This window comes from Lactuca virosa, chromosome 9 (assembly GCF_052849685.1).
Source record: "Lactuca virosa cultivar CGN04683 chromosome 9, Lactuca_virosa_CGN04683_v6, whole genome shotgun sequence".
NCBI lineage: Eukaryota > Viridiplantae > Streptophyta > Magnoliopsida > Asterales > Asteraceae > Lactuca > Lactuca virosa.
Window position 1 is genome coordinate 198,195,782 of NC_136434.1, and position 25,024 is coordinate 198,220,805.

At 37.3% G+C, this 25,024-nt stretch overlaps 1 protein-coding gene across 1 annotated transcript in view; it reads left to right on the forward strand.

Annotated features, from left to right (window-relative positions):
* Positions 1-6,939, forward strand: part of LOC145140180 (uncharacterized) — a 39,983-nt gene extending 33,044 nt beyond the window's left edge. The window contains exons 3-5 of the mRNA XM_079073756.1: positions 3,249-3,350; positions 5,695-5,742; positions 6,935-6,939. Coding sequence (XP_078929882.1) covers positions 3,249-3,350; positions 5,695-5,742; positions 6,935-6,939 — 155 coding nt within the window. The remainder of the gene's footprint in view (positions 1-3,248; positions 3,351-5,694; positions 5,743-6,934) is intronic.
* The last annotated feature ends 18,085 nt before the right edge of the window (positions 6,940-25,024 follow it).

Below are 25,024 nucleotides of genomic sequence, written 5' to 3' on the forward strand. Positions count from 1 at the left end.
TTTCTAGCATACGAAAGAGCTAAGGTAGATAATATTTCGTATGATTGTGAGAAGATAATAGTTGAATTTGACAAAGTTCCTGATGATAGATATAAATATGGAATTGTCAAAATTGATGAATGTCTTGATACTAATGAATTAGTTAACATAGTGAATGATACTTTGACTAAATCTGAACAAATTCAAATTTTGAAAAAGACTGAGAATTCAACATCTGATTCTCAATCTAATTTTGCTGATATTGAAGATAATCCTGACAATATTAGTGAAATTAGTGATCTTGAGGATATTGATTGTTTCCAGTTGTCTATTATTAATGTTGCATCAACATTTAAAGGGAAAGAAAAAGTTAAGGACTTGATGGTTAAGAAAGAAACTGATATACCCTCAACTTCGAAAGTTTGTGATTTGGACTTCGTGGATATCAGAGATAGTCAAACTGATGATAGCGATGATGAAAATGAAGAGAATATTTCGAAGAAAAAGAAATTTTCAAAGGAAGAAGAAATTCCTCGAATTGTGGTTGATCAAGTGTATGGTGATACACAAAAGTTCGAAAAAGTAATGAATGAAAAAGGTGTTCACTATCTTGAAACGAATACTGTGGTTTATCCAAATTTCAAGTGTACAGATGATGTCATTTTTCCAAATCAAGTATTCGTAACTACTGGAAATGTTGAGAATATCAAACCAGAATTAAAGAAGTTAGTTGAAGAAGATAATTTAAAAACAACTGATGAAGGTTTCTTCGCAAATCAAAGCACAGTTGAAAACAACCCAACAAAGAATTCGTATGTTTTTCAACGTGAAAAACCACAAAGAAAATGGGTTGAAAAATCAAAAATTGAAAAAGAGATTTCAAAACAAGTTGTAATGGAAAATGAAAATGTTGTCAAACTAAACTCCAAGGAACTCAAAGATCAAATTGACAAATTTTCGAAGGAAAATAACATTTCAAAAAGACAAGCTACGAAGAAAATATTTTGGCAGATTATTGAGTCTCAAAAGATGTCAGATGAAATGACAAAAACAGATTCAGCAACTTTTTCAAACAAAAATAAAAATCCCGCTCCAACAAATAAATACTTGTCTGAATCACAATCACCCAAAAATGTTTTCAAAGCTAAAAATTCCTCTTTTTCAACAAATAATCAACCTTCATCACAATCAAATCATTCAAGGTATGAAGTGAATAAACAACCAAAGTTTTCGAAAGTTTCAGAAACTAATATTCCAAGAAAATTTTCAAATAAATCAAATCCAACACAAAAATTCTCTCAACATCAACATTTTAAATCGACTGTTGATACATCTTATGCTCAATCTTTTCTAACCAATCCAAAAGTTGATTTTGTTCCTCAAAAGCCAAATTTTCCTAATCATACGAAGAAACAAACTTTGAAAATTTCACATGAAAAAAGGGATAACTTCAAGGAAGAACATTGATCATTGGCTTGAAGGCAAAGGAAAAATGTATCAGTCGAGTACATTTTCAAAGGAGCAAATTCATGAAGCCTATGAGAAGTATATGAATACTTCATCAAACGGCAGTTCATCTTCTAAGGATTCAAACATATCAGTCAAAGCATGGAAACCAGTAATGAAAGCAAAGAATGTACATTCACAAACTCAGAATACGAAGGGTAATGTCGGTGAACATCCGAAACCATCAAAATCTTATGTTTCGGTTCCTATAAATGATGATGTGAACTTAATTGATAGTCTCAAAATCAAAGTTTGTGATTGGGTTAAAAGTTATTCATTACATTCGAAATTGAAATCTAATTTCCAAGGACCCAAAAAGCCTTGGGTACCTAAATTTTTCCACTGATTGTAGGTACTATGTGACGATCAATATGATAATAAATGGTACATTGATAGTGGTTGCTCTCGTCACATGACTGGGAAGAAGGAGAATTTACGTGATTTTCGAAGCCTAAAGAATGTTGGAGTAGTGAAGTTTGGTAACAATCAAAAATGTCAAGTCAAAGGATATGGGAAGATCACGAACGGACAATTCACAGTGAATCATGTTGCTTATGTTGAAGGTCTTCAACATAACTTGATAAGTGTTTCACAACTTGTTGTGGGCACTGGCAATCAAGTTCTTTTTAATGAAGAAGGAAGCATTATTTCGAATGTAAACACTAAAGAAGTTTTGCTTAAATCAAAACGGAAAGGTGACATGTTCACTTTGGACATCAATCCGATAGTAGGCAAACCTGCTATATGTCTTCTTTCGAAAGCTTCATCAGACTTAAGTTGGCTTTGGCATCGACGACTTTCTCATCTCAACTTTCGAAACATCAACAAACTTGTTGTACAAGATCTGGTAAGAGGTTTACCTGTACTTAAATTTGATAATGATTCTTTATGTGCAGCTTGTGAAGTTGGCAAGCAACATAAACAAGGTCATCCGATTATGATAGATTCGAAAATTGTCGCACCTCTAGAGCTCTTACATATTGATTTGTGTGGTCCATCAATAGTTTCAACACTCAACAAGAAACGGTACATTTTAGTAATTGTTGATGACTTTTCAAGATTTACGTGGGTTTATTTTCTCAGGCTTAAATCCGAAGTTGCACAAATCATGATTGACTTTATCAAAAAGATGGAAACAACATTGAAGAAGATTGTTCGAAAAATTAAGAGTGATCATGGAACTGAATTTAAGAACAATGTTCTTGATTCATTTTTGGTGGACAAAGGGATTTCGCATAATTTTTCATCTCCATACACACCACAACAAAATGGTGTCGTTGAACGAAGAAATAGATCTCTATGCGAAGCAGCAAGCATTATGCTGGCATATGCGAATCTTCCACAATACCTTTGGGCTGAAGCAGTATCCACCGCATGTTTTACTCAAAACAGATCTTTCATCCATCGTCGTTTTAACATCACTCCATACGAAATTCTCAACAATCGAAAACCTAACGTCAAATTTTTCCATGTTTTCGGATGCAGGTGCTTTATTATGAATCTTAAGGATAATCTTACAAAATTTCAAGCTAAAGCAGATGAAGGGATTTTCTTGGGATATTCGCATAATTCAGTCGCATATTGTGTGTTAAATAAAAGAACACGAAAAGTTGAAGAAACTTTTAATCTTACATTTGATGATTACTATATTAAACAAACTGAAACGCATTTTGACAATCATCCTATTCTAAAAGAAATACAAGATGAATCTGAACCTTCACAAACATTAGATATTGATTATGATTTAATTTTTGGTATTTCAGATCATGCTGTTGATCCTGAAATTAATGCAAAAGATAACCATCTCTCTGAATTAACGAAGTTTACTGATGATTCAACATCCACTTCTCAAGAGATAGGCGAAAGTATGCCAAATAATCCAGTGGAGGGGGAGCATTCTTTCGAGGGGGAGAATGAGAGATTGAATGCTGATGTTGAGGGGGAGCATTTAGAAAAAATTGAGAATAATAATGATTTTGATGATGTTTGTTCGATTGCAGGTTCAGAGAATGATGATTTATACGAAGATGCACCTTTGGAATTTGATCGAGCTTATCCGCCAATAGAAAAGTGGACAAGAGATCATCTGAAGGAACAAGTAATTGGGAATCCACAAGAGGATGTTTTAACAAGAGCTCAAATTCGTGCAAAGAATGAGGTATTGAATACTCATCAAGAATTTTCCATGTTCAATGTTTTCATCTCTAAAATTGAACCAAAAACAGTTAAGGTTGGAATGGAACACTCAGATTGGGTTGGTGCGATGCAATCTGAATTGTCTGAATTTGAACGAAACAAGGTTTGGAGATTAATTCCTAAACCTGAAAATGTTTCGATTGTCGGGTTAAAATGGATTTTCAAAAACAAAACCGACAAAGATGGAAATATTGTTCGAAACAAAGCCAGGCTTTTTGTTAAAGGATATTCACAACAAGAAGGAATCGACTATGAAGAAACTTTTGCCCCTGTCGCAAGACTCGAGGTTGTTCGTATATTTCTGGCTTATGAAGCTCACAAAGACTTTGATGTTTATCAAATAGACATGAAGTGTGCATTTGTAAATGGAGAGCTTGAAGAAACTGTTTACGTGGAACAACCCCCAGGTTTTATTAACGAAGAACATCTTGATCATGTTTATATTTTAGATAAGGCAGTTTATGGTTTAAAACAAGCACCACGAGCATGGTATGCAACTCTTACTTCATTTTTGAAACAATCTAAATTTAAACAAGGATCTGTTGACCCCACATTATTTCGAAAGAAAGTTGGGAATCATCTAATGCTTGTTCAAATTTATGTTGATGATATTATTTTTGGCTCAACTGACCCTGCCTTGTCTAGAGAATTCGAAGATCTGATGAAAAGTAAGTTCGAAATGAGCATGATGGGAAAAATCAATAATTTTCTTGGAATGAATATTCGTCAAAGCAGAGAATGAATTTTTTATTAATCAAGAAAAATATACGAAGAATTTGCTAGAGAAGTTTGGATTGACGAATAGCACAAAGTTACGAGTTCCTATGGCAACTGGCATAAAGTTGAAACCTTTGTTTGATAAACCTGCAGTTGACCTAACTCTTTACAGGAGCATGATTGGTTCATTACTTTATCTTACAGCAAGTAGACCTGATATCATGTTCTCTGTGTGTAATTGTGCTAGGTATCAGTCAAATCCACGAGAACCACATCTCACTGCTGTGAAGAATATCTTTCGTTATCTTAAAGGAACAATTTCGTTAGGATTGTGGTATCCTTCGAAAACTGGGTTCTTTGTACATGCTTATTCGGATGCAGACTTGGGTGGTTGTAATCTTGATAGAAAAAGCACAAGTGGCGGATGTCAATTTCTCGATGGCAAATTGGTGAGTTGGCAGTCGAAAAAGAAAACATGTGTATCAATTTCAACAGCTGAAGCAGAATATGTGGCTGCTGCTGCTTGCACATCACAAATTATATGGATTCAAAGTCAATTGCGTGATTATGCAATTAATATGAAAAAGAATCCATTATATTGTGATTCTCAAAGTGCAATAAGAATTTGTTATAATCATGTGCAGCATTCGAAGACTAAACATATAGCTCTTCGTTATCATTTCATCAACGATCACGTGGAGGATGGAAATATTGAAGTGCATTTCGTAAAAACAACTGATCAGTTAGCTGATATTTTCACGACATCTTTAGATGAAAAATCCTTTGTAAAAATTTTAGAAGGACTTGGAATGATCGATGGAAATTCTGTTCCATGCGAAAAAGGAGAATGATGGTTGACCAGGAATGATTCAGAGGCGCTGAATAAAAGACAATGCAAAGTCATTCAGTTTTCAGAGGTTACTGTTCATAGTCAACGCTTCGACCCCTTCGAATTCGTAGATTTATCATTTTTCAAGGGTTGATAAAATTTCGTCTATTTGCAACAAGTACATTTCGTTTGTCATTTTATTTTCGAAAAATTAAAAATCCAAAAAGATTTTCGTTTGTTTTGTTCTTTAATTTTCGAAAAATTAAAAATACAAAAAGATTTTCGTTTGTTTTGTCATTTAAATTTCGAAAAATTAAAAATTCAAAAAGATTTTCGTTTATTTTGTCTTAATTTTCGAAAAATCAAAAAAATCAAAAATATTTTCTCTTTATTTCGTTCTTTATTTTCGAAAAATCAAAACAACAAAAATATTTTGTTTCTTATTTCTTTTTAGTACTTTGTTGCAGATATTCATGATGATAAACAGTGGATAATGCCTGCAGTACTAGGGTCAGGTAAATTTATCTTACGAATCTTTAAATGTTTGAACTAGTTATGTTGTCCCTAGAAGCATGCTGCTGCATGTTGTCCAAAGCCTCCAATGACTCAATGTATGTGTACGAAAGCCTTAATGAAATATTTCACACGAAAATTTCTTCCAAATCAGGGTTGTATTCACATTAGTCTCCTGAGCTACCTGACTCTTCTCACAATGAGTTAAGAGTTTACTGTTTTGTCCAAATATAACATAGGTACATTTCGTGTCTTTTATCCATCTTTTTCATCCAAAAAGTTCTTACACGATCACACACGAAGACACATGTCTGAGAGGTCTCTAAACACACCAATCGAGACTTAGACATATCAAAAATTTGTGTTCATGATCTGACATCATGAGACCGTGATGAAGGTGAAACCCAATAATCTAAACTTTTAAGGAATTGACGGGGAACTATGTTCCAGATTTTCACGAAACCTTTGTTTCAGTACCCACATTCGAAACTCAAAATCATATTCTGTTCATATGAGTGGTCTTGATCAAACATTCGAAACCCATGATGTTTGTTACCCAACAAGATCCAGCACAAAAAAAAAATTCGTGAATATGCTTTCCGTGTGAGTTTCATTCGAAATCCAAAGTCAATTAAAATTTTTTCAAAGCAAACTTGTCACTGATTACAATGGTCAAACAAGTAATTTCTGTTACAATTTATCACCTTATGTTTAGGATGATATGTAACGAAATTTTTATAGCTACCCATGAAACCTTATAAAAGAAGCCCTTCGATACTTCTCTTCAAGTATTCGATTGTATTTCACGGGAACACACACAAGTTGTTGATCATCTCTCTTGGTGATTAACGAAGCAATCTTTGCCCGGGGTTATATCAGGCTTCGTGTCAAATTGATATTTTGACATCAGTATCCCAAATTTTTCTTTTTATTGCTTCTCGTCTAAATTTTTTTTGGAACACTGCACTCATGAAATCCTTGAGGTTCTGAGTAATACCAACTCAGGCTGATGATTTCAAACATCTGGCATATGACTTCGCTTTTCATCCCAAAAGTGAAAGAGCCTTTCCTCCATCCGAAGATGCTGACGGTTACTATTCCTTGACGAGACACAAACAGACTGTGGGAGGAGCCGTTTCCTTGTTTCAAGGCAATGTGACAGTTACTTTTTGACACCTGGACATTTTTTGGCAGACTGATGCGACTTTTAAGGTGCCACGTCGGATATCATTAATTGCTCATCCCGCTTCAAATTTAAATTCTAGGGTTACATATAAAAGGGGATTCCAAGGTCTCTTATCAGTTTACGCGTTCAAAAAAAATTCCCTATTATCTCTGATCATCAAAGCTTTCAAACTCTAACAATGGCGACTTCTGTTCATGTCGATGTTGATCCTTCTTACACCACTGAAGATGTGACTTCATTACCGATTATGAAGATTCAAGGGACTAATTATCAATTGGATGCTGATGTTTCTCAACACCCTGAAGAATTGAAGATGTTAATTGTTGCTTTAAAGAGTTCTATTCTGTCAAAGGCTATATCCAGTTAGTTTTCAGTTCCGATGTCATGGCTTTCTCAAGTAGGATTAACGGCTACATACAACAAAGCTTTTAATGCTATTACTTTTAATATGGTTAATGACAAAAAGGTCAGATTGTCAAAGAAACTCTTTTGCCAAATTCTTGAAATTCCAAATTCACCACCATATGTTGATTTCACTTTCCCTCAAATTGTTCATATGTTCAATGAGATGGGTTATCAACCACAACTAACTAAGATCAGTGATTTTAAGAAATTTGGTCTTCCTAGTATCTGGAATTTTCTATTTGGTATTTTTCTGAGGTGTTTACCTGGTAGAACTGTGGGTCTCGATAAAGGAAGAATGGAGGTATATGTCATGGTTGTTGGGCTATACTATGATCTTCAAGTGGACTATTCTACACAGTTATGGAAGGAGTTTCAAAAGAGTGTAGAACACACATATGCTCTTCATGGAATTTCATGTGTGAGGTACTAGAGCTTGATTCTCCAATATTTTTACAACAAAGAGGGGATTTTGGTACCCAATGATGAAGAAAAAGCTGTTTTCCAGACATTTCACATTCCGAAGGATGTCACAGATTATGTAGAAGATTTTCCATTTGTGGCTCGTATTCCTAATGCTATGCTAAAACGAGTTGATCCTTCGAATTCTGTCTTGGTGGCTTATTTGAAAACTATTAATTCTACTATAGAAACTGGGATATTATTGGAAAGGGAAGATAGGAAATCCAAGAGGTCGAAGAAGAATGAAACTAGTTCTTCTGAAAACAAAGTCACAGAATTGAAATCTACGAAATCTCCAAAGAAGAAGCCTATTACAGTTGAAGTGTCTGTGGCTGAGACAAAATTGATTGAGTCTGTTGTTGAAGATACTCAAGAGCAAGTAGCCATTCCTTCGAAGACCGGTATGTTTTGAAGAATCAAAATGAAGTCTACACATAAAAGCAAGTCACCAACACATAAAGTGGTCCGAAAGCCTCAAGTTACTCATCAAGGTGTTTTAATTCGTGAAGTGCCAGCACCTGTTTCTCCATTGTCAAAGAAACGAAGGGCTGAGGATATGGCCAAACATCTGTCAAAGAAGAAGAAGAAGACACGAAAGCTTATGCTTCCCACTGAGTCTACAGAAGATGACGATGAAAGAATTCCTGAAACACCAGAAGTAACTCTTCACGAAGAAAGTTCAACTCCTGAGCAGACAATATTCATACCACCCAAAGATTCGGCTGCCAAATCAGTTTCTGAGTAGGTACGAACTTCAGGCATCCCTGCAAACGTATCTGATACGGATGCAAATGTCAATATGGGTGAAGGAGACTCGAAGAAAGAAGATCAAGGTCATCCTACTTCTATAGCCTTCGAAAATATTGTTTCTTTACCTCCACCAATCACTCCAATTACTTCAACCACTGATTCCCCTACATTCGAAAATATCATCAATCAACCCTTTACTTCCATTTTTTCTTCTCAATCTACTGATATACCCAAACTTAATTCGCCTGTTCAAGAAACTGTTCTTATGGAAACCGACACTGACAATGAAGGTTTTGGAGGCACGTTTGATGAATTAAAGTTTGATGACGAAGAAGAAGATTTTCCAGATCATATGTTGATGACGATGAAACAATTTAAAATTTTGAATATGAAGTTGAATTCCATAATTCAATCTCAAGCTGATTTGGGGGGTGGTTCGCCAGTCTCAAGCTTGGAAGTTGATACTATGTTGCAAATGTTCGAAGCCAAGATAGTGGGTAAAGTCTCTGGGATGGTTAGAGACTCTGAGTCAAGAATTTTGGAGAAGGTTGATCATATTGATCAAAACAATGAGCTACGGATAAATTCTCAAAATTCAAAGTTTGTTGGAGATTTAAAAGACTTGAAGACAGTTGTAAAGGAACGACATGTTCTCTTTGTTCAAGATGTTAAGAAAGTCAGGGAGGATGTTAATTTGCAGATTCGTGAACTTCGTGAAGATATGCAAAAGGAGGTTGCTAGTGTACAACAGGATTTTGCATCTCTGAGTCAGAAGATTGACATTATTTGTGATATTGTCACAAAATTTGTCAAATTATACGAAAGTATGAGTCCTCAACTTACTCAACTTTCTACCATGGAAAGTAACAACTTTGTTGAAGTGCTTACATTGCTGAAGGAGTTAAAAGATCTATCTGTCAAGCCAGTTTCGTCTTCTTTGATTACTCCAGAATTCTTATCCCAGAAGTTCACCCAATTCGAAGCAATTTTACACAAGCAACTGGCCCCTCTTTCTCGTATATCAAGCCTTCTACCAACAACCGATGCCCCACCTATTTTTATAGGGGTGCAAGGGGGAGAAAGAAAAGTTGAAGATACGAAGGCTGGTGGTGAAGATGTGAAGGTTGTGGGAAAGGTGTTCTCTTCGAAGATCCAATCAACGAAGCCAATTGTTGCATCCGCTGGGCCGATTACTTCAACAATTGTAACAACTATGCCAATTACAAGACCAGTTTCAAAAGCAATTGTGATTGGTAAATCTGCTGATACTGGTGGGAGTGGTTCAAAAACAAAAGAGGTAATAGATAATTCAACTTTGAAAGATAAAGAGAAAACGATAGTTGTGGAAAAGTCGAAAGAAGAAAAGAAAGCTGAAGCAGAAGCTGAAATTGAAAAGCTAAGGTTGATTCAAAGCATAATGACACAACGTGCTAGTGATCCTAAGGGTATGGACAAAGGTGATCCGTCCAAACACTAAAATTATGAAACAATCGAAGCCAAGGTTGCATATAATCATATGTATTCATTCGAGAAGAAACCAAAACAGAGTTATATGGTTACGAATACTGATACAAGTCAGCTTAACTTCCCAATGAATGAAATGATGTTCATCATGCCACAATTTAAAGCAGAAGGAAATATCAAAGAAAAGGATGATGGTACTCACATGAAAATTAGATTTCATGTTGTTCTTGCAAAAGCCCCTGAGGAAGTTTGGTCTTTGGTGAAGATCAAGAAAGTTATCAGTATGAAAAAGGGTGTGGTGTTCGAAAACACAGTCCAAAATATCAAGTATGTGGTTGCCAGGGCAAATGGAAATATTTGCGAATTTACAACTGCAGATTTTTCATTAATGAACTTGTATGATCTTATACAAGTTGCATTGATTTTGAAAGATAAATCATTTTCATATCTTCAAAACACTGAACCTGATGAATTTAAGCTTGGGGTTGCTCACATCAAGATTTTCATCGAAAATTATTATGAGTGTTTGGCTCTAACAGATGTGGAGTTAGCTACAGCTAAAGGTATGGAAATAAAAGCTCCAATGGCACCTACGAAGACTCAAGCAGAATTGAAAAAGTATGCTGATGGTGAAATCTGCTTGAAGCCTTTTGGGATGGTCTTCGCAGTAAAAGACAAGGCTGGAAAAGCAAAACGTTTCTTATTTCAGGCATGTGAAGTGGAAAGATATTCAATGTCTCAATATACGAACTTAATTGTTCGTATGAATCATTGTAAGAAGAACAATGAAGGAGATAAGAAAGAGCTAACGAAGATAATTTCCTGGTACACGGAAATTCGAAGAGTGATGTTGTATTCCATCCAGATTCTTACAAATTAAGAAGGTCGACTATGATTACAAAGGGGGAGATTGTAAGGGTCTAAATGTTGTAATTAGTTGAAGTGTATTTTGCACTCTTCGAATGTTTTGTAATCTATTTTACTAAGGCGCTTTTATTCGAAGCTTAAGTGTCTATGCCTTAGTATATTTTTTGTACGCTTTCTGTTCCCTATAAATAGGGATATTTACATGAGTTGGAGGAGAGTTTTTACAGACCTGTCTTTGTACTCTGTAAACATTCGAAAGCGTAATAGAGTTGAAACAAGATCATATTTACATCTGGTGTTCAATCTCGCATTCTTACTTGATTTTATACTCTGATTCATTTTATACTCGATTCATTGATTCATCAACGAGTATGAGTAGGTGTGAATAGTAGTAGAGATCTATACTACTGGAAGCAAAGGACTCACGCTTGGATCAGGGAAAGTCACAAGGTTACCAAGAAGCTAGTGATTGATTCCGTTTTTCTTCAAGTATGGTGTTACCATTGTTTTGGTAGTGACTAAAAAGATGATTGATATTCTGACCCTAGTGGTCATATCAAATTGAGTCCGACTACGATGAGTTTGTTACGTGGTTCGGAGTACCAAGTTCGATGTAGCATCTGACTTAAGCCGGAAGATTGAAATCAATGCGATCAATAGCATCGCGCACGTTGTTAAAGAAGCTTGTAGCTAGAAATGCTACATGCTAAAATGTGGTTATATCACATTAGAATATGAAGGAAGGTGTATTCCATTCTGGAATTTGACTCTAAGAGACTTGAGTCTAAGCGTTGCATCATACGATGAGAGATCATTAGGGCATGACCCATAGTACGAAGAACAGGTGAAAGATTTATCTGTTACAATAGATAAGGGAAAGTACTTATCCTAAGAAGAAGAAGGAGTCCTCAATAAAGATTTATTTTGTAACTTATAGGTTACGATTTGAAAGTCCAGCATAGTACGAAGAACAGGTGCAAGATTTAGCATCACGGTTATTACTTAGGATGGAAAGATAACGTATGGAATCATTATACAAGCCCTATTTTCTTTAATGATTCCGGGACGTAATCATCCTAAGGGGGAGATAATTGTAACGCCCGTAGATCCGGGCTAGTCAATTTAGAGACGATAAACATCAAAAGTGACTTTTTCATGAAAGATTATTTAGAATGAATAATCCTAACTAAGTTTTAGTGGTCGTTACAAGGATTCTGGATATATAAAGAATGTCGAAATCCGAGTTATAACGAAGAAGTTATGACCTGTCGAAGTTTCGTGACAAAACGGTACGAGACTGCGTGACGTAAATAGTGAATTTATGATAGAGCGATATTTAGTCTTAGTGATCTAAATGAAAGTCGTAGAATAAGTTAAACCGAGAGCGTACATAAGAAGAACGTCTAAATCTGACTTCGTATGAGGAAGTTATGATTTTTCGAAGTTTCGACTTAGCGGTATGCAGCCCAAAGTTCGAATATGAGATGGAGTGGTTTCTACCCGAAACAATCTAAACGAGAATCGAAGATCTCGTTGATAGTAGTCCGACGGTAAAAAGACAAACGAAAACGGACGTCAGATAAAGGAGTTATGAATTTCTAACGGAGTTTTCCTGTCCCGGCCTACTAAAAATAATATAATAAAAGTTAAAGTCAAAATTAGCCGACAGAGTCTAAACGAGAGTTGTAGAGCATAATCTCAACTACCCGTGGATATAAAGAACGTCGAAAACAGAGCTCGTATGCGAAAGATATGAATTTTTGAAATTCGGGGCACGAACTTCAACCCCAGTGTCAGAGCTTACGACGTGAGCACAGTGCCTCACGATGTGAGCAGGTGATAGACATCTTCCAGGGCAAGTGGCCTGATAACGAACGCCATGACATCGAGCTCACGATGTGAGCATTAGTGGCTTACGACGTGAGCATAGATTTTCAGTCTCCTATAAATAGAAAGCAAGGTCAGCCGAGTTTTGTTGCTCAATTTCTTCCTCTCACCCATATTACCTCGATTTACGAGCAAGTTATACCCCGCCGCCCCGGTATCATCCCGAGACCGGAAACGAGTCCCGAAACTCCGAAGATCCCGAGAAGAAAAGAGTTTTCGAGCAGAAGCTCTGCCCGTGAGAAGCCCGATGTGTGAAGAGATCACAGTTTCACCGAGGAATACTGCTTTAAGAGTCGTAGTGTTGTCCGAGCATCGTCTTATCAAGTGAGTGCATCGTCCCTTTAATGAACATGATTTTAATATAAGTATTGTTGGAATGTATTAAATATATGTTTTGTGTGAGTTATTTGATGATGTCTGAATTAAGTGTTAAAGAACATCCCTGATTGTTTATGATAACTTAGGTTAAAGAGTAAACCTAAGATTGGTTATAATGGTTATGGGGTAGTATCTCTTTATGAGTACAAGTGAGATATATATGGAGAATAGAACTTTAAAATATGTCATTAATCCGGAAGCATTGATTAGACATAGTTATTCGTCCCTAGTCCGAGAGTATGGATTGGATTTAGATAATTGTCATTAATCCGGGAGTATGGATTAAGACATAGTCAGTTGTCCTTAGTCCGGGAGTATGGAGAGGACATATAATCTGTCATTAATCCTGGAGTATGGATTAAGACATAATCAGTTGTCCTTAGTCCGGGAGTATGGACAGGACATAGTTATTGGTTATTAGATGTGGGAGTATGGATCAGGTCTAGAGGTTAGTTTTAGATCCGGGAGTATGGATCAGGTCGAGAGGTTAGTTTTCGATCCGGGAGTATGGATCAGGTCGAGAGGTTAGTTTTAGATACGGTAGTATGGATCAGGTCGAGAGGTTAGTTTTTAGTCTCGTTGAGAGGATTGACGGGGTGGGGTAAGAGTTGGTTATATATATATATATAGAGAAAGTTTATATTGTGTGAATTCTAAATTATATATATATATATATATATATATATATATATATATATATATATATATATATGTTATAACATTGTGGGATTGAATCCCTATGTACTCACCAGGTTTTCCAAACCTGACCCACTCAATATTTTTATATCACGGGTATCGATACAAAGATACATTACACTGGGAGATTAAAGAGGTGTATATCATTAGTGTAGATGAATGTAAGTTCGGTTTATGCTTATGTGTTTGTATTGACCAGGACATACCAAATGTTTTAAAACGAATAAAATACATCTCTTCGGAGATGCTTGGATAAAGTATTTATCATGTTTTTTGGGAACAAATTCCACAACAGTTTTCTTTAAAAGATTACTCTGATTGTATTCTCCTCTGTCAAAGGCCGTGATTTTGGGGATGTCACATATTCTCCTCTTGTCATCGCTCTGACGAAGATGGAAGCTATTCCGGTCTCTCTTCTGTCAAAGGCCTACTCGTCGGCATGTTTTATCAAAGAAGAACAGAGGATTTCATTTGAGATCCATGACCGAAAAATCTCCATCTCCAAAGCCCGATTCTCCTTGATCTTAGGGCTTCCACATTCAGAGGGCATGATCAACCCATAACATGACACAAATGCGGTTCTGATAGAGATGTTTTACCAGATGGGTTACAAAGAAACCCTAATCGCCGTCTCCAAGTTCCAGAAACCTAATATACCGCCCCAATGGAATGGGCTTTTCACTCTATTGTTCAAAGCCTTTTCTGAAAGGGTTACAGGGTCCGATTGCGCCAGCAAGCTCTTCATGGTGATTATCTACGACGTTTATACAGGTCTCAACGTCGATTTTGGAGCTATTCTCTGGGCTCAAGTTGTTTAAAGCACCCACTCAACCACTCGCGACGATGAGATCTCATGTGCCAGTTTCTGGACAGTCATTGTTCAATGGGAAATCGATAAATATCAGATTCCCATGATGCAGGGTGCTATGGTGGCCTCTATCTCAACTTTTCACACCATCGGGATTATTCTTGCTGACAACTCTAAGTTTCCGTTTGTTGGATCATTTCTATAGGCGATGTTCCGTGATGTGCCAACATCTAGCAAGATTTTGGAAGGCTACAGGAAACCTTCTGCTTCAGGGTTTCGTCCCCTCACACCTGAAATGTAATCCATTATTGATCAAGCAGATAAACCTAAGAAGGGCAGACGAAAAGGGGAAAGAAAGGGGAGAAGACGAAAGGTGCTCAGGAGGGTCCATCGGCTCAATCTCCGAACCCTAAGAAATGAAAGGGTAAAGTCGAGTCATCTGCACCACCTCCTCCACCACCTAAGAATTGAAAATTAAAGAAAGCAACTCGCAAGGCCAAATCTCCTACTCCAACTGATAGCGAAAATTTGCAGTCTGACACTCAGTCATACATTCGCATTGAAATAGAGGAGCCTTTGCAAAATGAAGATACTGCTGCTACTTCCCAACCAGAGGTTTCGCATCCTACCTCTACCAACCCTGAGGTAATCTTTCATATTCCGGTCTCAGTTCCTATTATTGATGACTTTTTCGAGAATACCTCTGTTCCCTCTTCTACTGCTACCATTTCCACTCCAATTACCATTGCACCATGTCCACCTCCTATCACTTCTCAAGTTCCAACCTCTATTGCTGCATCTATCCCAATGTTTACTGAATCCACTACTACCACCACCACAGCTACAAACATGAACGATGAACCTCCAGTTACTACCAAAGCATCTTATGCGGGGGTAGGATCTTCAGGTTTGTCTGTTGGTTTCTCAACACCACCACTTTCCCCTCTTAGACATGATGATACCGATGCCTTTTTTTAGGGAGATGGGTTTGAATTTCGCTCTTTTGAATTTAGCCCATTCAGGGTTCTGGAAGACAGTGACGATGATGCTCCGGTAACTCAACGTCAGTTTATAGTTATCACCGAAAAACTTGACTCGTTGATCCATGCTTCTCAAGCTTCATCTTCTGATTCTTATTCTAAGGCAACGATTGAGGCCTTTTTCCAGTTTATGACCAAGGAGCATCAAGCCAACTTGGACAACGTGAATAAGGCAGTTTCGGACTCTACCATTTTATGTACTAAGGTGACTGCGAAAGTCGAAAAACTCCTCACTGAAGCTCAAGCCTTTATGTCCACCTTAAAAACCTCTGTTGAGTCTAACACCGTTAAAGCAAATGAAGCAATTCCGAATCTGAACACGACACTGCAAAAGGAAAAGGAGGCGTTGGTTCAGGTTCGCATTGGTCTCCAAACATTTCATGCTGAGTTTCAAGCCTCCATATCTTCAAAGATGACCCAGCTTTCTGAATATATCGCAACTAAAAATAATCTCATGGATCAACTCGCTGCTCACACCACGACAGTCAAAGTCTCACAAGCGAAACTTGCTAATGCCAAAAAGGAGATCAAGGAACTCAAGTCTGAGTGTGAAGTTGTTCGTAGATATGTTGGTGATGTGAATGCGTTACTCTCCAACATTCTTGACTCTCACGATCCTATACTCACCATCTCCATTCGTCGATACTTGGCTGAAAAGCTTCGTCTTGTTCTTGCAATGTTGAACAGGGTTGAGGGTGTTTCGGAGCCTCCCGTCTTTCCAAAACAAGGGGGAGAAGCATCAAAAGAACCAACTCGTGATGAGCAGAAGGCGAAAGTCACTGGTGAACCGAAGGTTAATGTAGCTTCGGGTTCAAAAGGAAAAGAAAAGTGGTGCACAGGGAAGAGGAGGAGGAAAACGAATCTGATCAATTGAAGCGAAAGGCTCATGATCAACTCCTGGATGAGAATGCTCGCATTGCGAGAGAAGCTAAAGCAAAAGAGAGAGCTGAACGCGAAGCTCAAGTGACTTTGGAAAGTCAAAAGACTTTATTTCCACCTTGGACCATAGAGCGAATTCTTAATGAGGCTATTGACAACCCAAGCATGCATTGGCTGGAACCTGTTGCTTCATTCGATCTTGAGAACTCACAAGATTCGCAGTTCGATATGCCGATGACTCCAAAAGCATTCCTCTTCTGGTGTTTTGATTCAACAGTGAATACTCCAACTTCTGACACAAATGTCAATCAATCCTTGATTGAGTTCTACTTATCTCAAGGTAAACCTGAGTATCTTACTTGGAGTGCACAGAAGATTACTGTTGTGAAGGTTATAGGTCCTATTTAAACTGGGAGCTTCGTGAATGTTAAGTTCAAGACGACACGAGGTTCAGAAAGTGTTGTTCATGAATTTTCCTTTGCTGATCTGCCATGTCTTAATGCCTATGACTGGATTTTTTTGCTGCACTGCCATCTGGGTGATGAGAAGAAGTATGAACCGGTCCTATCACACATCAAATGAATGCTAGTTTCGTATGTCTATGAAGTCAAAGATTTCGATATTGAAAAAGCTTCGCTTTTGAAAAGGAAACCCACTGCTCCCCTCACTGGTAAAATGAATGACATCAACAAAATGAAGATGGGGAAAATTGACAAAGAAAACTGGACTGTGATGTTTCATCGTGGTTCAGGTGCGAGTTTGAAGAAGTGCCTCTTCGCACTGCCTGACAAGCATATGTTCTCTACAGTTTGCTTGGAACTTATTCTGGAAATCACAGGCCAGTGCAAGATGAATGATGATGTTGCGAAGAAGAACATTTCTGATATGATTCGTTGGTATGTTGCCTTTCGCATGCATCTTCTCGCAGTCATTCCCAAGCTCTTCAAGACTGTAAAAAAGACTCAATAGTGAAGGGATTCTCGCTCAATAGAGGAAAAGGGGGAGATTGTTGGATATATAGTGTTGCGTCATTAGGCCTTATGTATAGTCTATTTTGTAAACGGGTTGGGCCTGTCCTCCCGTATTTATTATCTAGGGTTAGAGTTTTTAAGATGCATGCATGCATCGTGTTTTGGTAACTCTGATAATTACTTTGTAACCCTAATCACGCCTCTACAGTAGCAATTCTTCATCGAGTTCTTCTGAGGTGTGACTTTTGAATCATTCAACATATTTTGAGTCATTGTCGTGTTCTTACTTTAATCTGTTTGAATCTATCAACCATTCAAGGATATTTAATCCTAACAATGGATCAGATGGACAAAAACAATAAACTTTGAGTTAAATTTCAATCCAACTCGTTTAATTATGAAGTCAAGGATTTACGAGTTGTTGCAAAGGAACGCCATCTTTTATTTGTTCAAGCTGTAAAGAGAGTTCAAGAGGATGTTAACTTGAAGATCGAAGAAATTCGAAAAGAAATGATACAGGAGGTTGTGAAGGTTGATCAGAACTATTCTAACCTTCATAATAAGGTAGATATAGTTGCTGATGCAGTCATGAAGCTCGTTGAGTATCACACTTCTCTAAACTCTAAGGAGTTTGTACATTTGCAAGGCGTATTGGCAGAAGTGAAGGAGATGCTTTCGAAACTTGCTATTCCTCCTACTTCAACAGTTTCTCAAGAGTCTATTTCACAACTGATTTCTTCTTTGGAGTCTCGACTGAAGGCTGATCTTGATCCTTTACTATAATTGGTTCATTTAATGGCCACGGCTGCTCCACCTGTTTCCACAGGGGTGCAAGGGGGAGAAAAGGGGGTGGGTGCATCAAAGAATTCCGATCAAGTTGAAGCTATTGGTAAGGTGTCAAGCACACAAATTCCCAATACATTTCCAGTATCTACAACAACTACGTCTACAACCATGACTTCGAAATCTTTAACTAAAGGTATTGTCATTGGATCATCTACTGGTGGGTCAAGTTCAAAACCACGTCCATCAGCAGAAGAGTTGAAGCGAAGAGGAAATGGTATTCTGATAGAACCAACTGCCGAAGAGAAAAATTTGGCCTTGGAACAGGAAATGGAAAAACAAAGAAAAATTCAGAGTATTCTAAGACAAATACAGAGTGATCCTCCTGGTCTTGATAAGGGTGATCCATCTAAACATTAAAACTATGAAACAATTGAGGCTAATGTTTTCAGTGGAGTCATGCATGAGTTTTCCAAAGTTCCCAAAAAGAGCTTTGATATCGAAAACTCAGATTTCAATTAGCTACACTTCCCTATCAACAAAATGATATTCATTTCTTCGCAATATCAAATTATTGATAAATTTGAAGACAAAAGAAGAATTTAAAAGAAAGAAGCTCAGATTCCATGCAGTTCTTGGAAAAAATAATAGAAGAGATTTGGTCCTTGGTGAAGATAGTGAAAGTTCTGAATATTTCGAAGGATGTCTTATTTGAAGGAGTATTACAGAATTTCATATTTCATGCTGTCCGAGCCAATAATGTTGCTTTCGATTTTTCAGTAGCAGATTTTCCATTGATGAATACCAATGATCTCATCAATGTTGCTAAGATCTTGAAGTTTATAGATGTTTCGAAGCTACAATTGACCAACAAAGAAAATTTTCTTCTTGGCTTTGCTCACATAAAGTTTTTTATCGATAATTACTATGATTGTCTTGCAATGATGGATGTGGAGCTTGCACTTACTATGGGAAAACAAATCTCTGTCCCTCAGTCATTGTTGAAAGGTGCAAAGAACTCGAAGAATTATGATGATGGTGAAATTTGTTTGAAGCCCTTGGGAATTGTTTTAGCTGGGAAGAATAAAAACAACAAAATTACAAAGTTCTTATTCAAGGTTGAAGATTTGGAAAGATATGGGAACTCTCAGTATATGAATCTACTGGTTCGTATCAATAATTGCAAGAAGAATTTAGAAGGTGATAAATCTGAAGTTGGTAAGTCAATCTTGTGGTATATGGAAGTCGGAAGGTTTTACATCAAGCTGCTCAGATGCTGATGACTTTGGATTTGACACTGCTTACAAAGGGGGAGAATGTTGGGTTCGAAATAGTAGTAAGGTGTCAAAGTTTCCTATGTCTTTTGTTAGTATCGAAGTCAGTTTTGTTTATTTAAATAAAGGAATATTGTAATGTCAAAGCGTGAATGTATAAGCCCTTATGTATTTTTTGTATGCTTTTTTCATCCCTATAAATAGTTTTTTAATACTAGAGTTAGGGTATCTTTCAAAGTCGTTGCAACTTGTACTCTATATTCTCTATGTATCTTCAAAAGCAATATTGAGCCAAACAGACATTATTTACAATTCTGTGTTCTTAGTTGATTCATACTCTGATTTCATTTCATACATTCGATTCATAACAACTACACACTTTGCCTAAAGACACTACATTTCGAATTTTCACAATAACTTTCAACCTAACAAGATCGACTCCACCAGGTCTACATCAACCCCGAGTTCGTATTGACTTCGAGTCTAGATCGAATCCATCGGGTACGCATCAACCCCGGGTTCGTATCAACCCCGAGTGCGTAATGACTCCGAGTTCATATCGATTCCCTCGGGTCCGTATCAACCCACATGTACATAACATACAAGCATACCATCAAGAGTCATAAAGATAACATGCACAAAACGACACCTAGTATCCTACAATATAGTAAGAAGACTCACCTGAATGAAGAGATGAAATCCCCTACTCATAGTCCCACAGAATCAGCTACACAAACCTCTTAAACCAATGACAAGCTAAATCTTAGACTATAGCTCAACGCCTCACCAAATTTGACCAAAAGTCAAACTGGTCAAAAAGTCAATGGTCAAAGTCCACTTCAGCAAGTCGCCACATCGTGGGAGAAAAACGAAAAACTAGTCGGACATCCCCCAGTCGCCACGTCGTGGCCTCCTATTTGCCACATTGTGAAAACCGAGTCTCAATAACTTAATGGATTAAGTTGTTTTCCTTCAACCTCGAGGGCTCCAAAGCTCGAATCCAATCCTTCCCAAGGTCTCGATGGATAAAGTTTCCAAATTTACCCATTAAGACATCCCAATGAGTCGAGATCTCTAAACCTAGATCCTTAATGACAACTTAAGGCATGGACTCATCCATTAAGCTCTTAATCACTAAGCCACAAATCCAAACCTTCCAGAAGGATTTCTTACTTCTATTCCAACATAAAATCATAGCTTTATGGATATGAATGTCTAATGCAAGTCTAGATCTCAAACTAGGTCAAAACGGGGCAAAAATACCAAAATCTCATGCATAGAGATCAAAACACGAGCAAACTTCAGATGCAAAAGATATAATGACCAAGGGACCAAGTTGAGTTATAAAGTTGCAAACTTTATCTCATCAAACCAACCCAAACTAGAATATGAACCAAGAAATGCACTAAATCATAGATCTATGAAGAAAGAACCAAAAATGTGGAATCTTTATAACTTCCCAAGTTCCCCAAGATATATGAGGTGCAAGATATGGAGCGATGCACTCTTCTAAGTAGCAAGCACACGTTTCTTTCTTCCAAAAAAGCAAACCAAAGCTTCAACCTTCAAGAATCACCCCAAGGAGGCTAGGGTTTTGCTTAAAAGGGTTGGAAGCTCAAAAGGATGCCCTAATCCTTGAGATTAGATGTTTAAATATTGATAAAACCCTAAAAATCATGGGCTTGGGCTGACACATCTACCACATCGTGACCTTTCCCTTTCCACGTCGTGGTGACCAACTAAAGGCGCGTTCATACATAAAATATTCCATGTCGTGGTGCTCCAATCATTACGTCATGGCACCTAGATTTTCCTAAAACCTGATCTCTAGTCCCACCAAGCCCTCACATGATCCATTCTAGGAAACGGGTGTTGAAATAAAGGACTTAAAAACCTGGTTCATGAGGTGCATGAGGGGTACTCGGGGCATTAGATAAACCAAATGGAAAAACCATCCACTCGTAAAACCCATGACAAGTCTTGAAAGCCATCTTCCAATCATCGTCTAACCTTATTCGAATATGGTAGTATCCACTTCTTAAATCAATATTCGACAACACTATCACACCATGTAATTGGTTTATGGGATTATCTGACCAGGGAATAGGAAAGCAATATTTGATTGTTACCTTGTTAACAACTCGATGGTCAATACACATACGTAATGTTCCTCCATGTTTGGGAACCAATAGCACCCTCCTTCATCTTCAGATTTACCGATTGTTGAATCAAGTGAAACTTATTCGTTGTTAAAGGGTTTTCATACATATTAGATAGCTCCTTGATCAAACCATGAGTAGTCTTCACATTGACAATGTTGTAAGCTACATTCTTTGCCAAGGATAATCTCACTACACCAAGTGTCTGTCGATCTAACAGTTCCCAATCCTCAGACTTCATTTCTTCAGGCTTACTTTTGAACAATGGTTCATGTAACTTCTTCTGGTAGATATAGTCTTTGATTTGCATTCTCCACAAACCGAAATCGTGACCATTGAATTTCTTAACTCTCCCATCTTCAGCCATAGCTCTGATACCAGTTTGTTGGGATGACAACAAAGCAAGTTACGCACTCCAGATAAATGTCAAACAAACTTTGGTAAAACATGCGGAAATAAAACTTCTAAAAAACTTAAATCAAAATCTAAACACAAAATTTAACTTGGTTCGGTCAAGTTGGCCTACGTCCACGGGAGAGAGAGAGAGAGAGAGAGAGTATTTTCTTAAACTTCCAACAAAATTTATAATCACACACGCAGGTTACACCTCACTTGATCTCTCAAAACAAAAGAATCTCTCTTGCTTACTAACTGCTCTAAATGATGTGCACTCAACCTCACAATTATTGCTCTCTTGAAATTCACGTGTACACATATAGAAGCATGTACTCGTAAGGAATAACAAATGATGATATTAACATATTTATAGGAAAGCATGGGAAACACAAATTATGATGGGCTAGGCCCATCCATAACTAACCCACGAAGGGGATGCCCGAAACTCAAACTAATAATGGAAGGCCATGCAAACGCTTCTGGAAGCTTCATCCTTGAGAGACATTGAATTGGCACCATCAATACACCATTGGCACATCATGTGTCATTAAGTGGCACCCCTTGTCACTTAGTGGAACCTCCAGGCACTTGGCGAAACCTCCTATCACGTGGCGGCACCTCCTGTCACTTGGCGGCATCGCCTGTTATGTGGTGGCACCTCATGTCAGTTGGTTGCATCTCCAGTGCATAACACTTCGTCGAGGTGCCATGATGGCACATCAAGGGATGTCGTGGCACATCAGGAACAAATGTGGCACACCAGGAATATGTGTGGCAGATCAAGCCACCTAATGGCACATCATGATTCTCAAGTGGCATATCATGATCATTAGTGACACATCCACGCTTCAGCAACACATCCGTAGAACATCAATACTGCAGAGTACACCATGTCACACTAGAGTGGCGCATGTTCCTCTATGTTGGCGCATCCTCCTTCAAGATGGAACATCCTCATTCTAGATAGTACATCTTGATTCCAAAGTGGCACACCTTATATATAGGTGGCACACCCTCTTCCTAAATGATGCATATAACATTCTAAGTCACGCATCTTCATCATGGATGGTGCATCTATGCTCCATGATGCTTCATTCCTTTCCCAAGTGCTCCATGCTAAGGATGAAAGTGGGTCCATACCCGACCTGAATAGACATGGACTTGGAAAACCCGAACCGATTAACGAGATTTTGTAGGATCAGAAACCGGACCGGCATATATGAACTAGTTCCGCGTACGGTACCGAGTAAAGTGGGTCTAGAACCGGAAAATCCGAAAACATCAAAGTGGGTAGGGTGGAACCGGGTAAAGTGGGTTTAGAACCAGAAAACCCGGAAAAAATCAGAATTTTTTGGTAATTACTCGCTACTTACTAGGTTGAACTTTGAAAATTTTCATAATGATATCCCGACTTCGGGAATATGTAAGTCATTGAATATGATCACAAAATTGACAAAATTATAGTCTAAAATCGTATACAAGCTCTAAGCTACACTTTATAAAAAATTGAATGTCAATACGACTTTCAACGAATGAGATATGCATGTTTTAACATTTTCATAGAATACAAAATACAAAAACAAATAACTGAAAAGTTGATAATTTTCATCTTGGATATCCCGACTTCGAGGGACTGTAATTCATTAAATATTAAACCAACAATGACAAAATTATAGTCTAAACTCATGTACAAACTCTAAACTACAAGTTCGAAAAAACTGCATGTCAATCCGACTTCAAACGAATTAGATGTGCATGTTTTAAATTTTTCACAGAATACAAAAAAGTTGAAAAACTAAAAAACTTCCAGTTTTGATATCTCGACTTTGGGGGACTGTACGTCATTGAATATAAATCCAAATTTGACAAAATTATAGTATAAAATCATTTACAAACTCTAAAGTACACTCTGGAAAAAACTGTATGTCAATCTGACTTTAAATGAGTGAGATATGTATGTGTTAATATTTTCACAGAATAAAAAGTACAAAAACAAATAGCTGAAAAGTTGAAAATTGTCAACTTTGATATCTCGACTTCGGAGGATTGTAATTCATTGAATTTTTAACCAAAAATGACAAAATTATAATCTAAACTAATGTACAAACTCCAAACTACTAGTTGGAAAAAACCGCATGTCAATCCGACTTCAAGCGAATAAGATATGCATGTTTTAAAATTTTAAAAGAATACAAAAAAAAAGCTAAAAAACTAAAACAAAAAAATGACAAATGTATAGTCTAAAATCATGTACAAACTATAAAATAAACATTGAAAAAAATGCATGTCAATCCGATTTGAAACGAATGAGATATGCATGTTTTAAACTTTTCAAAGAAACCGGTTCTGGCCCCTAAAAGTGGTTCCGGTTCCTAACATTGGTTCCGGTTCTTAAACCCGATTTACCCAGACCCGATGGGCCCAAACCCGGATTGGCCGAAATCTGGATAAAGTCATTCTTTAAACCCGGAACCGGAACCAGTTCTATATATTTCGGTTCTAACGGTTCCGGTTCCGGTCCAATTTTTCGGTTTTAAATCACATCCCTACTCCATACATCCCATTTAAGATGTGTTACTTTGTCACATGATTTGTTCCTTTGTCACATGAACCATTCCCTTCTCAGTTGATTCGTTCCTTTGTCACATGCTTCATTGAACTCCAAGTTCTGCAGCGAATTCCAAGTGCTCCAAATGTTGGTCAAGACTTCATAACCCAATAGTAGTGTGTTATCCTATACATGCCCACGTGTGCAAGAGGATAGCTACTACTTCTACGGGTAACCATGATTTGATAGCTTGTTCGTACCCATTAAGAGACTAAGATGAAAAAGAGAGAAGTTGTGACATATGGTGCTATGTGCTAACTATGTCATAGTCTTC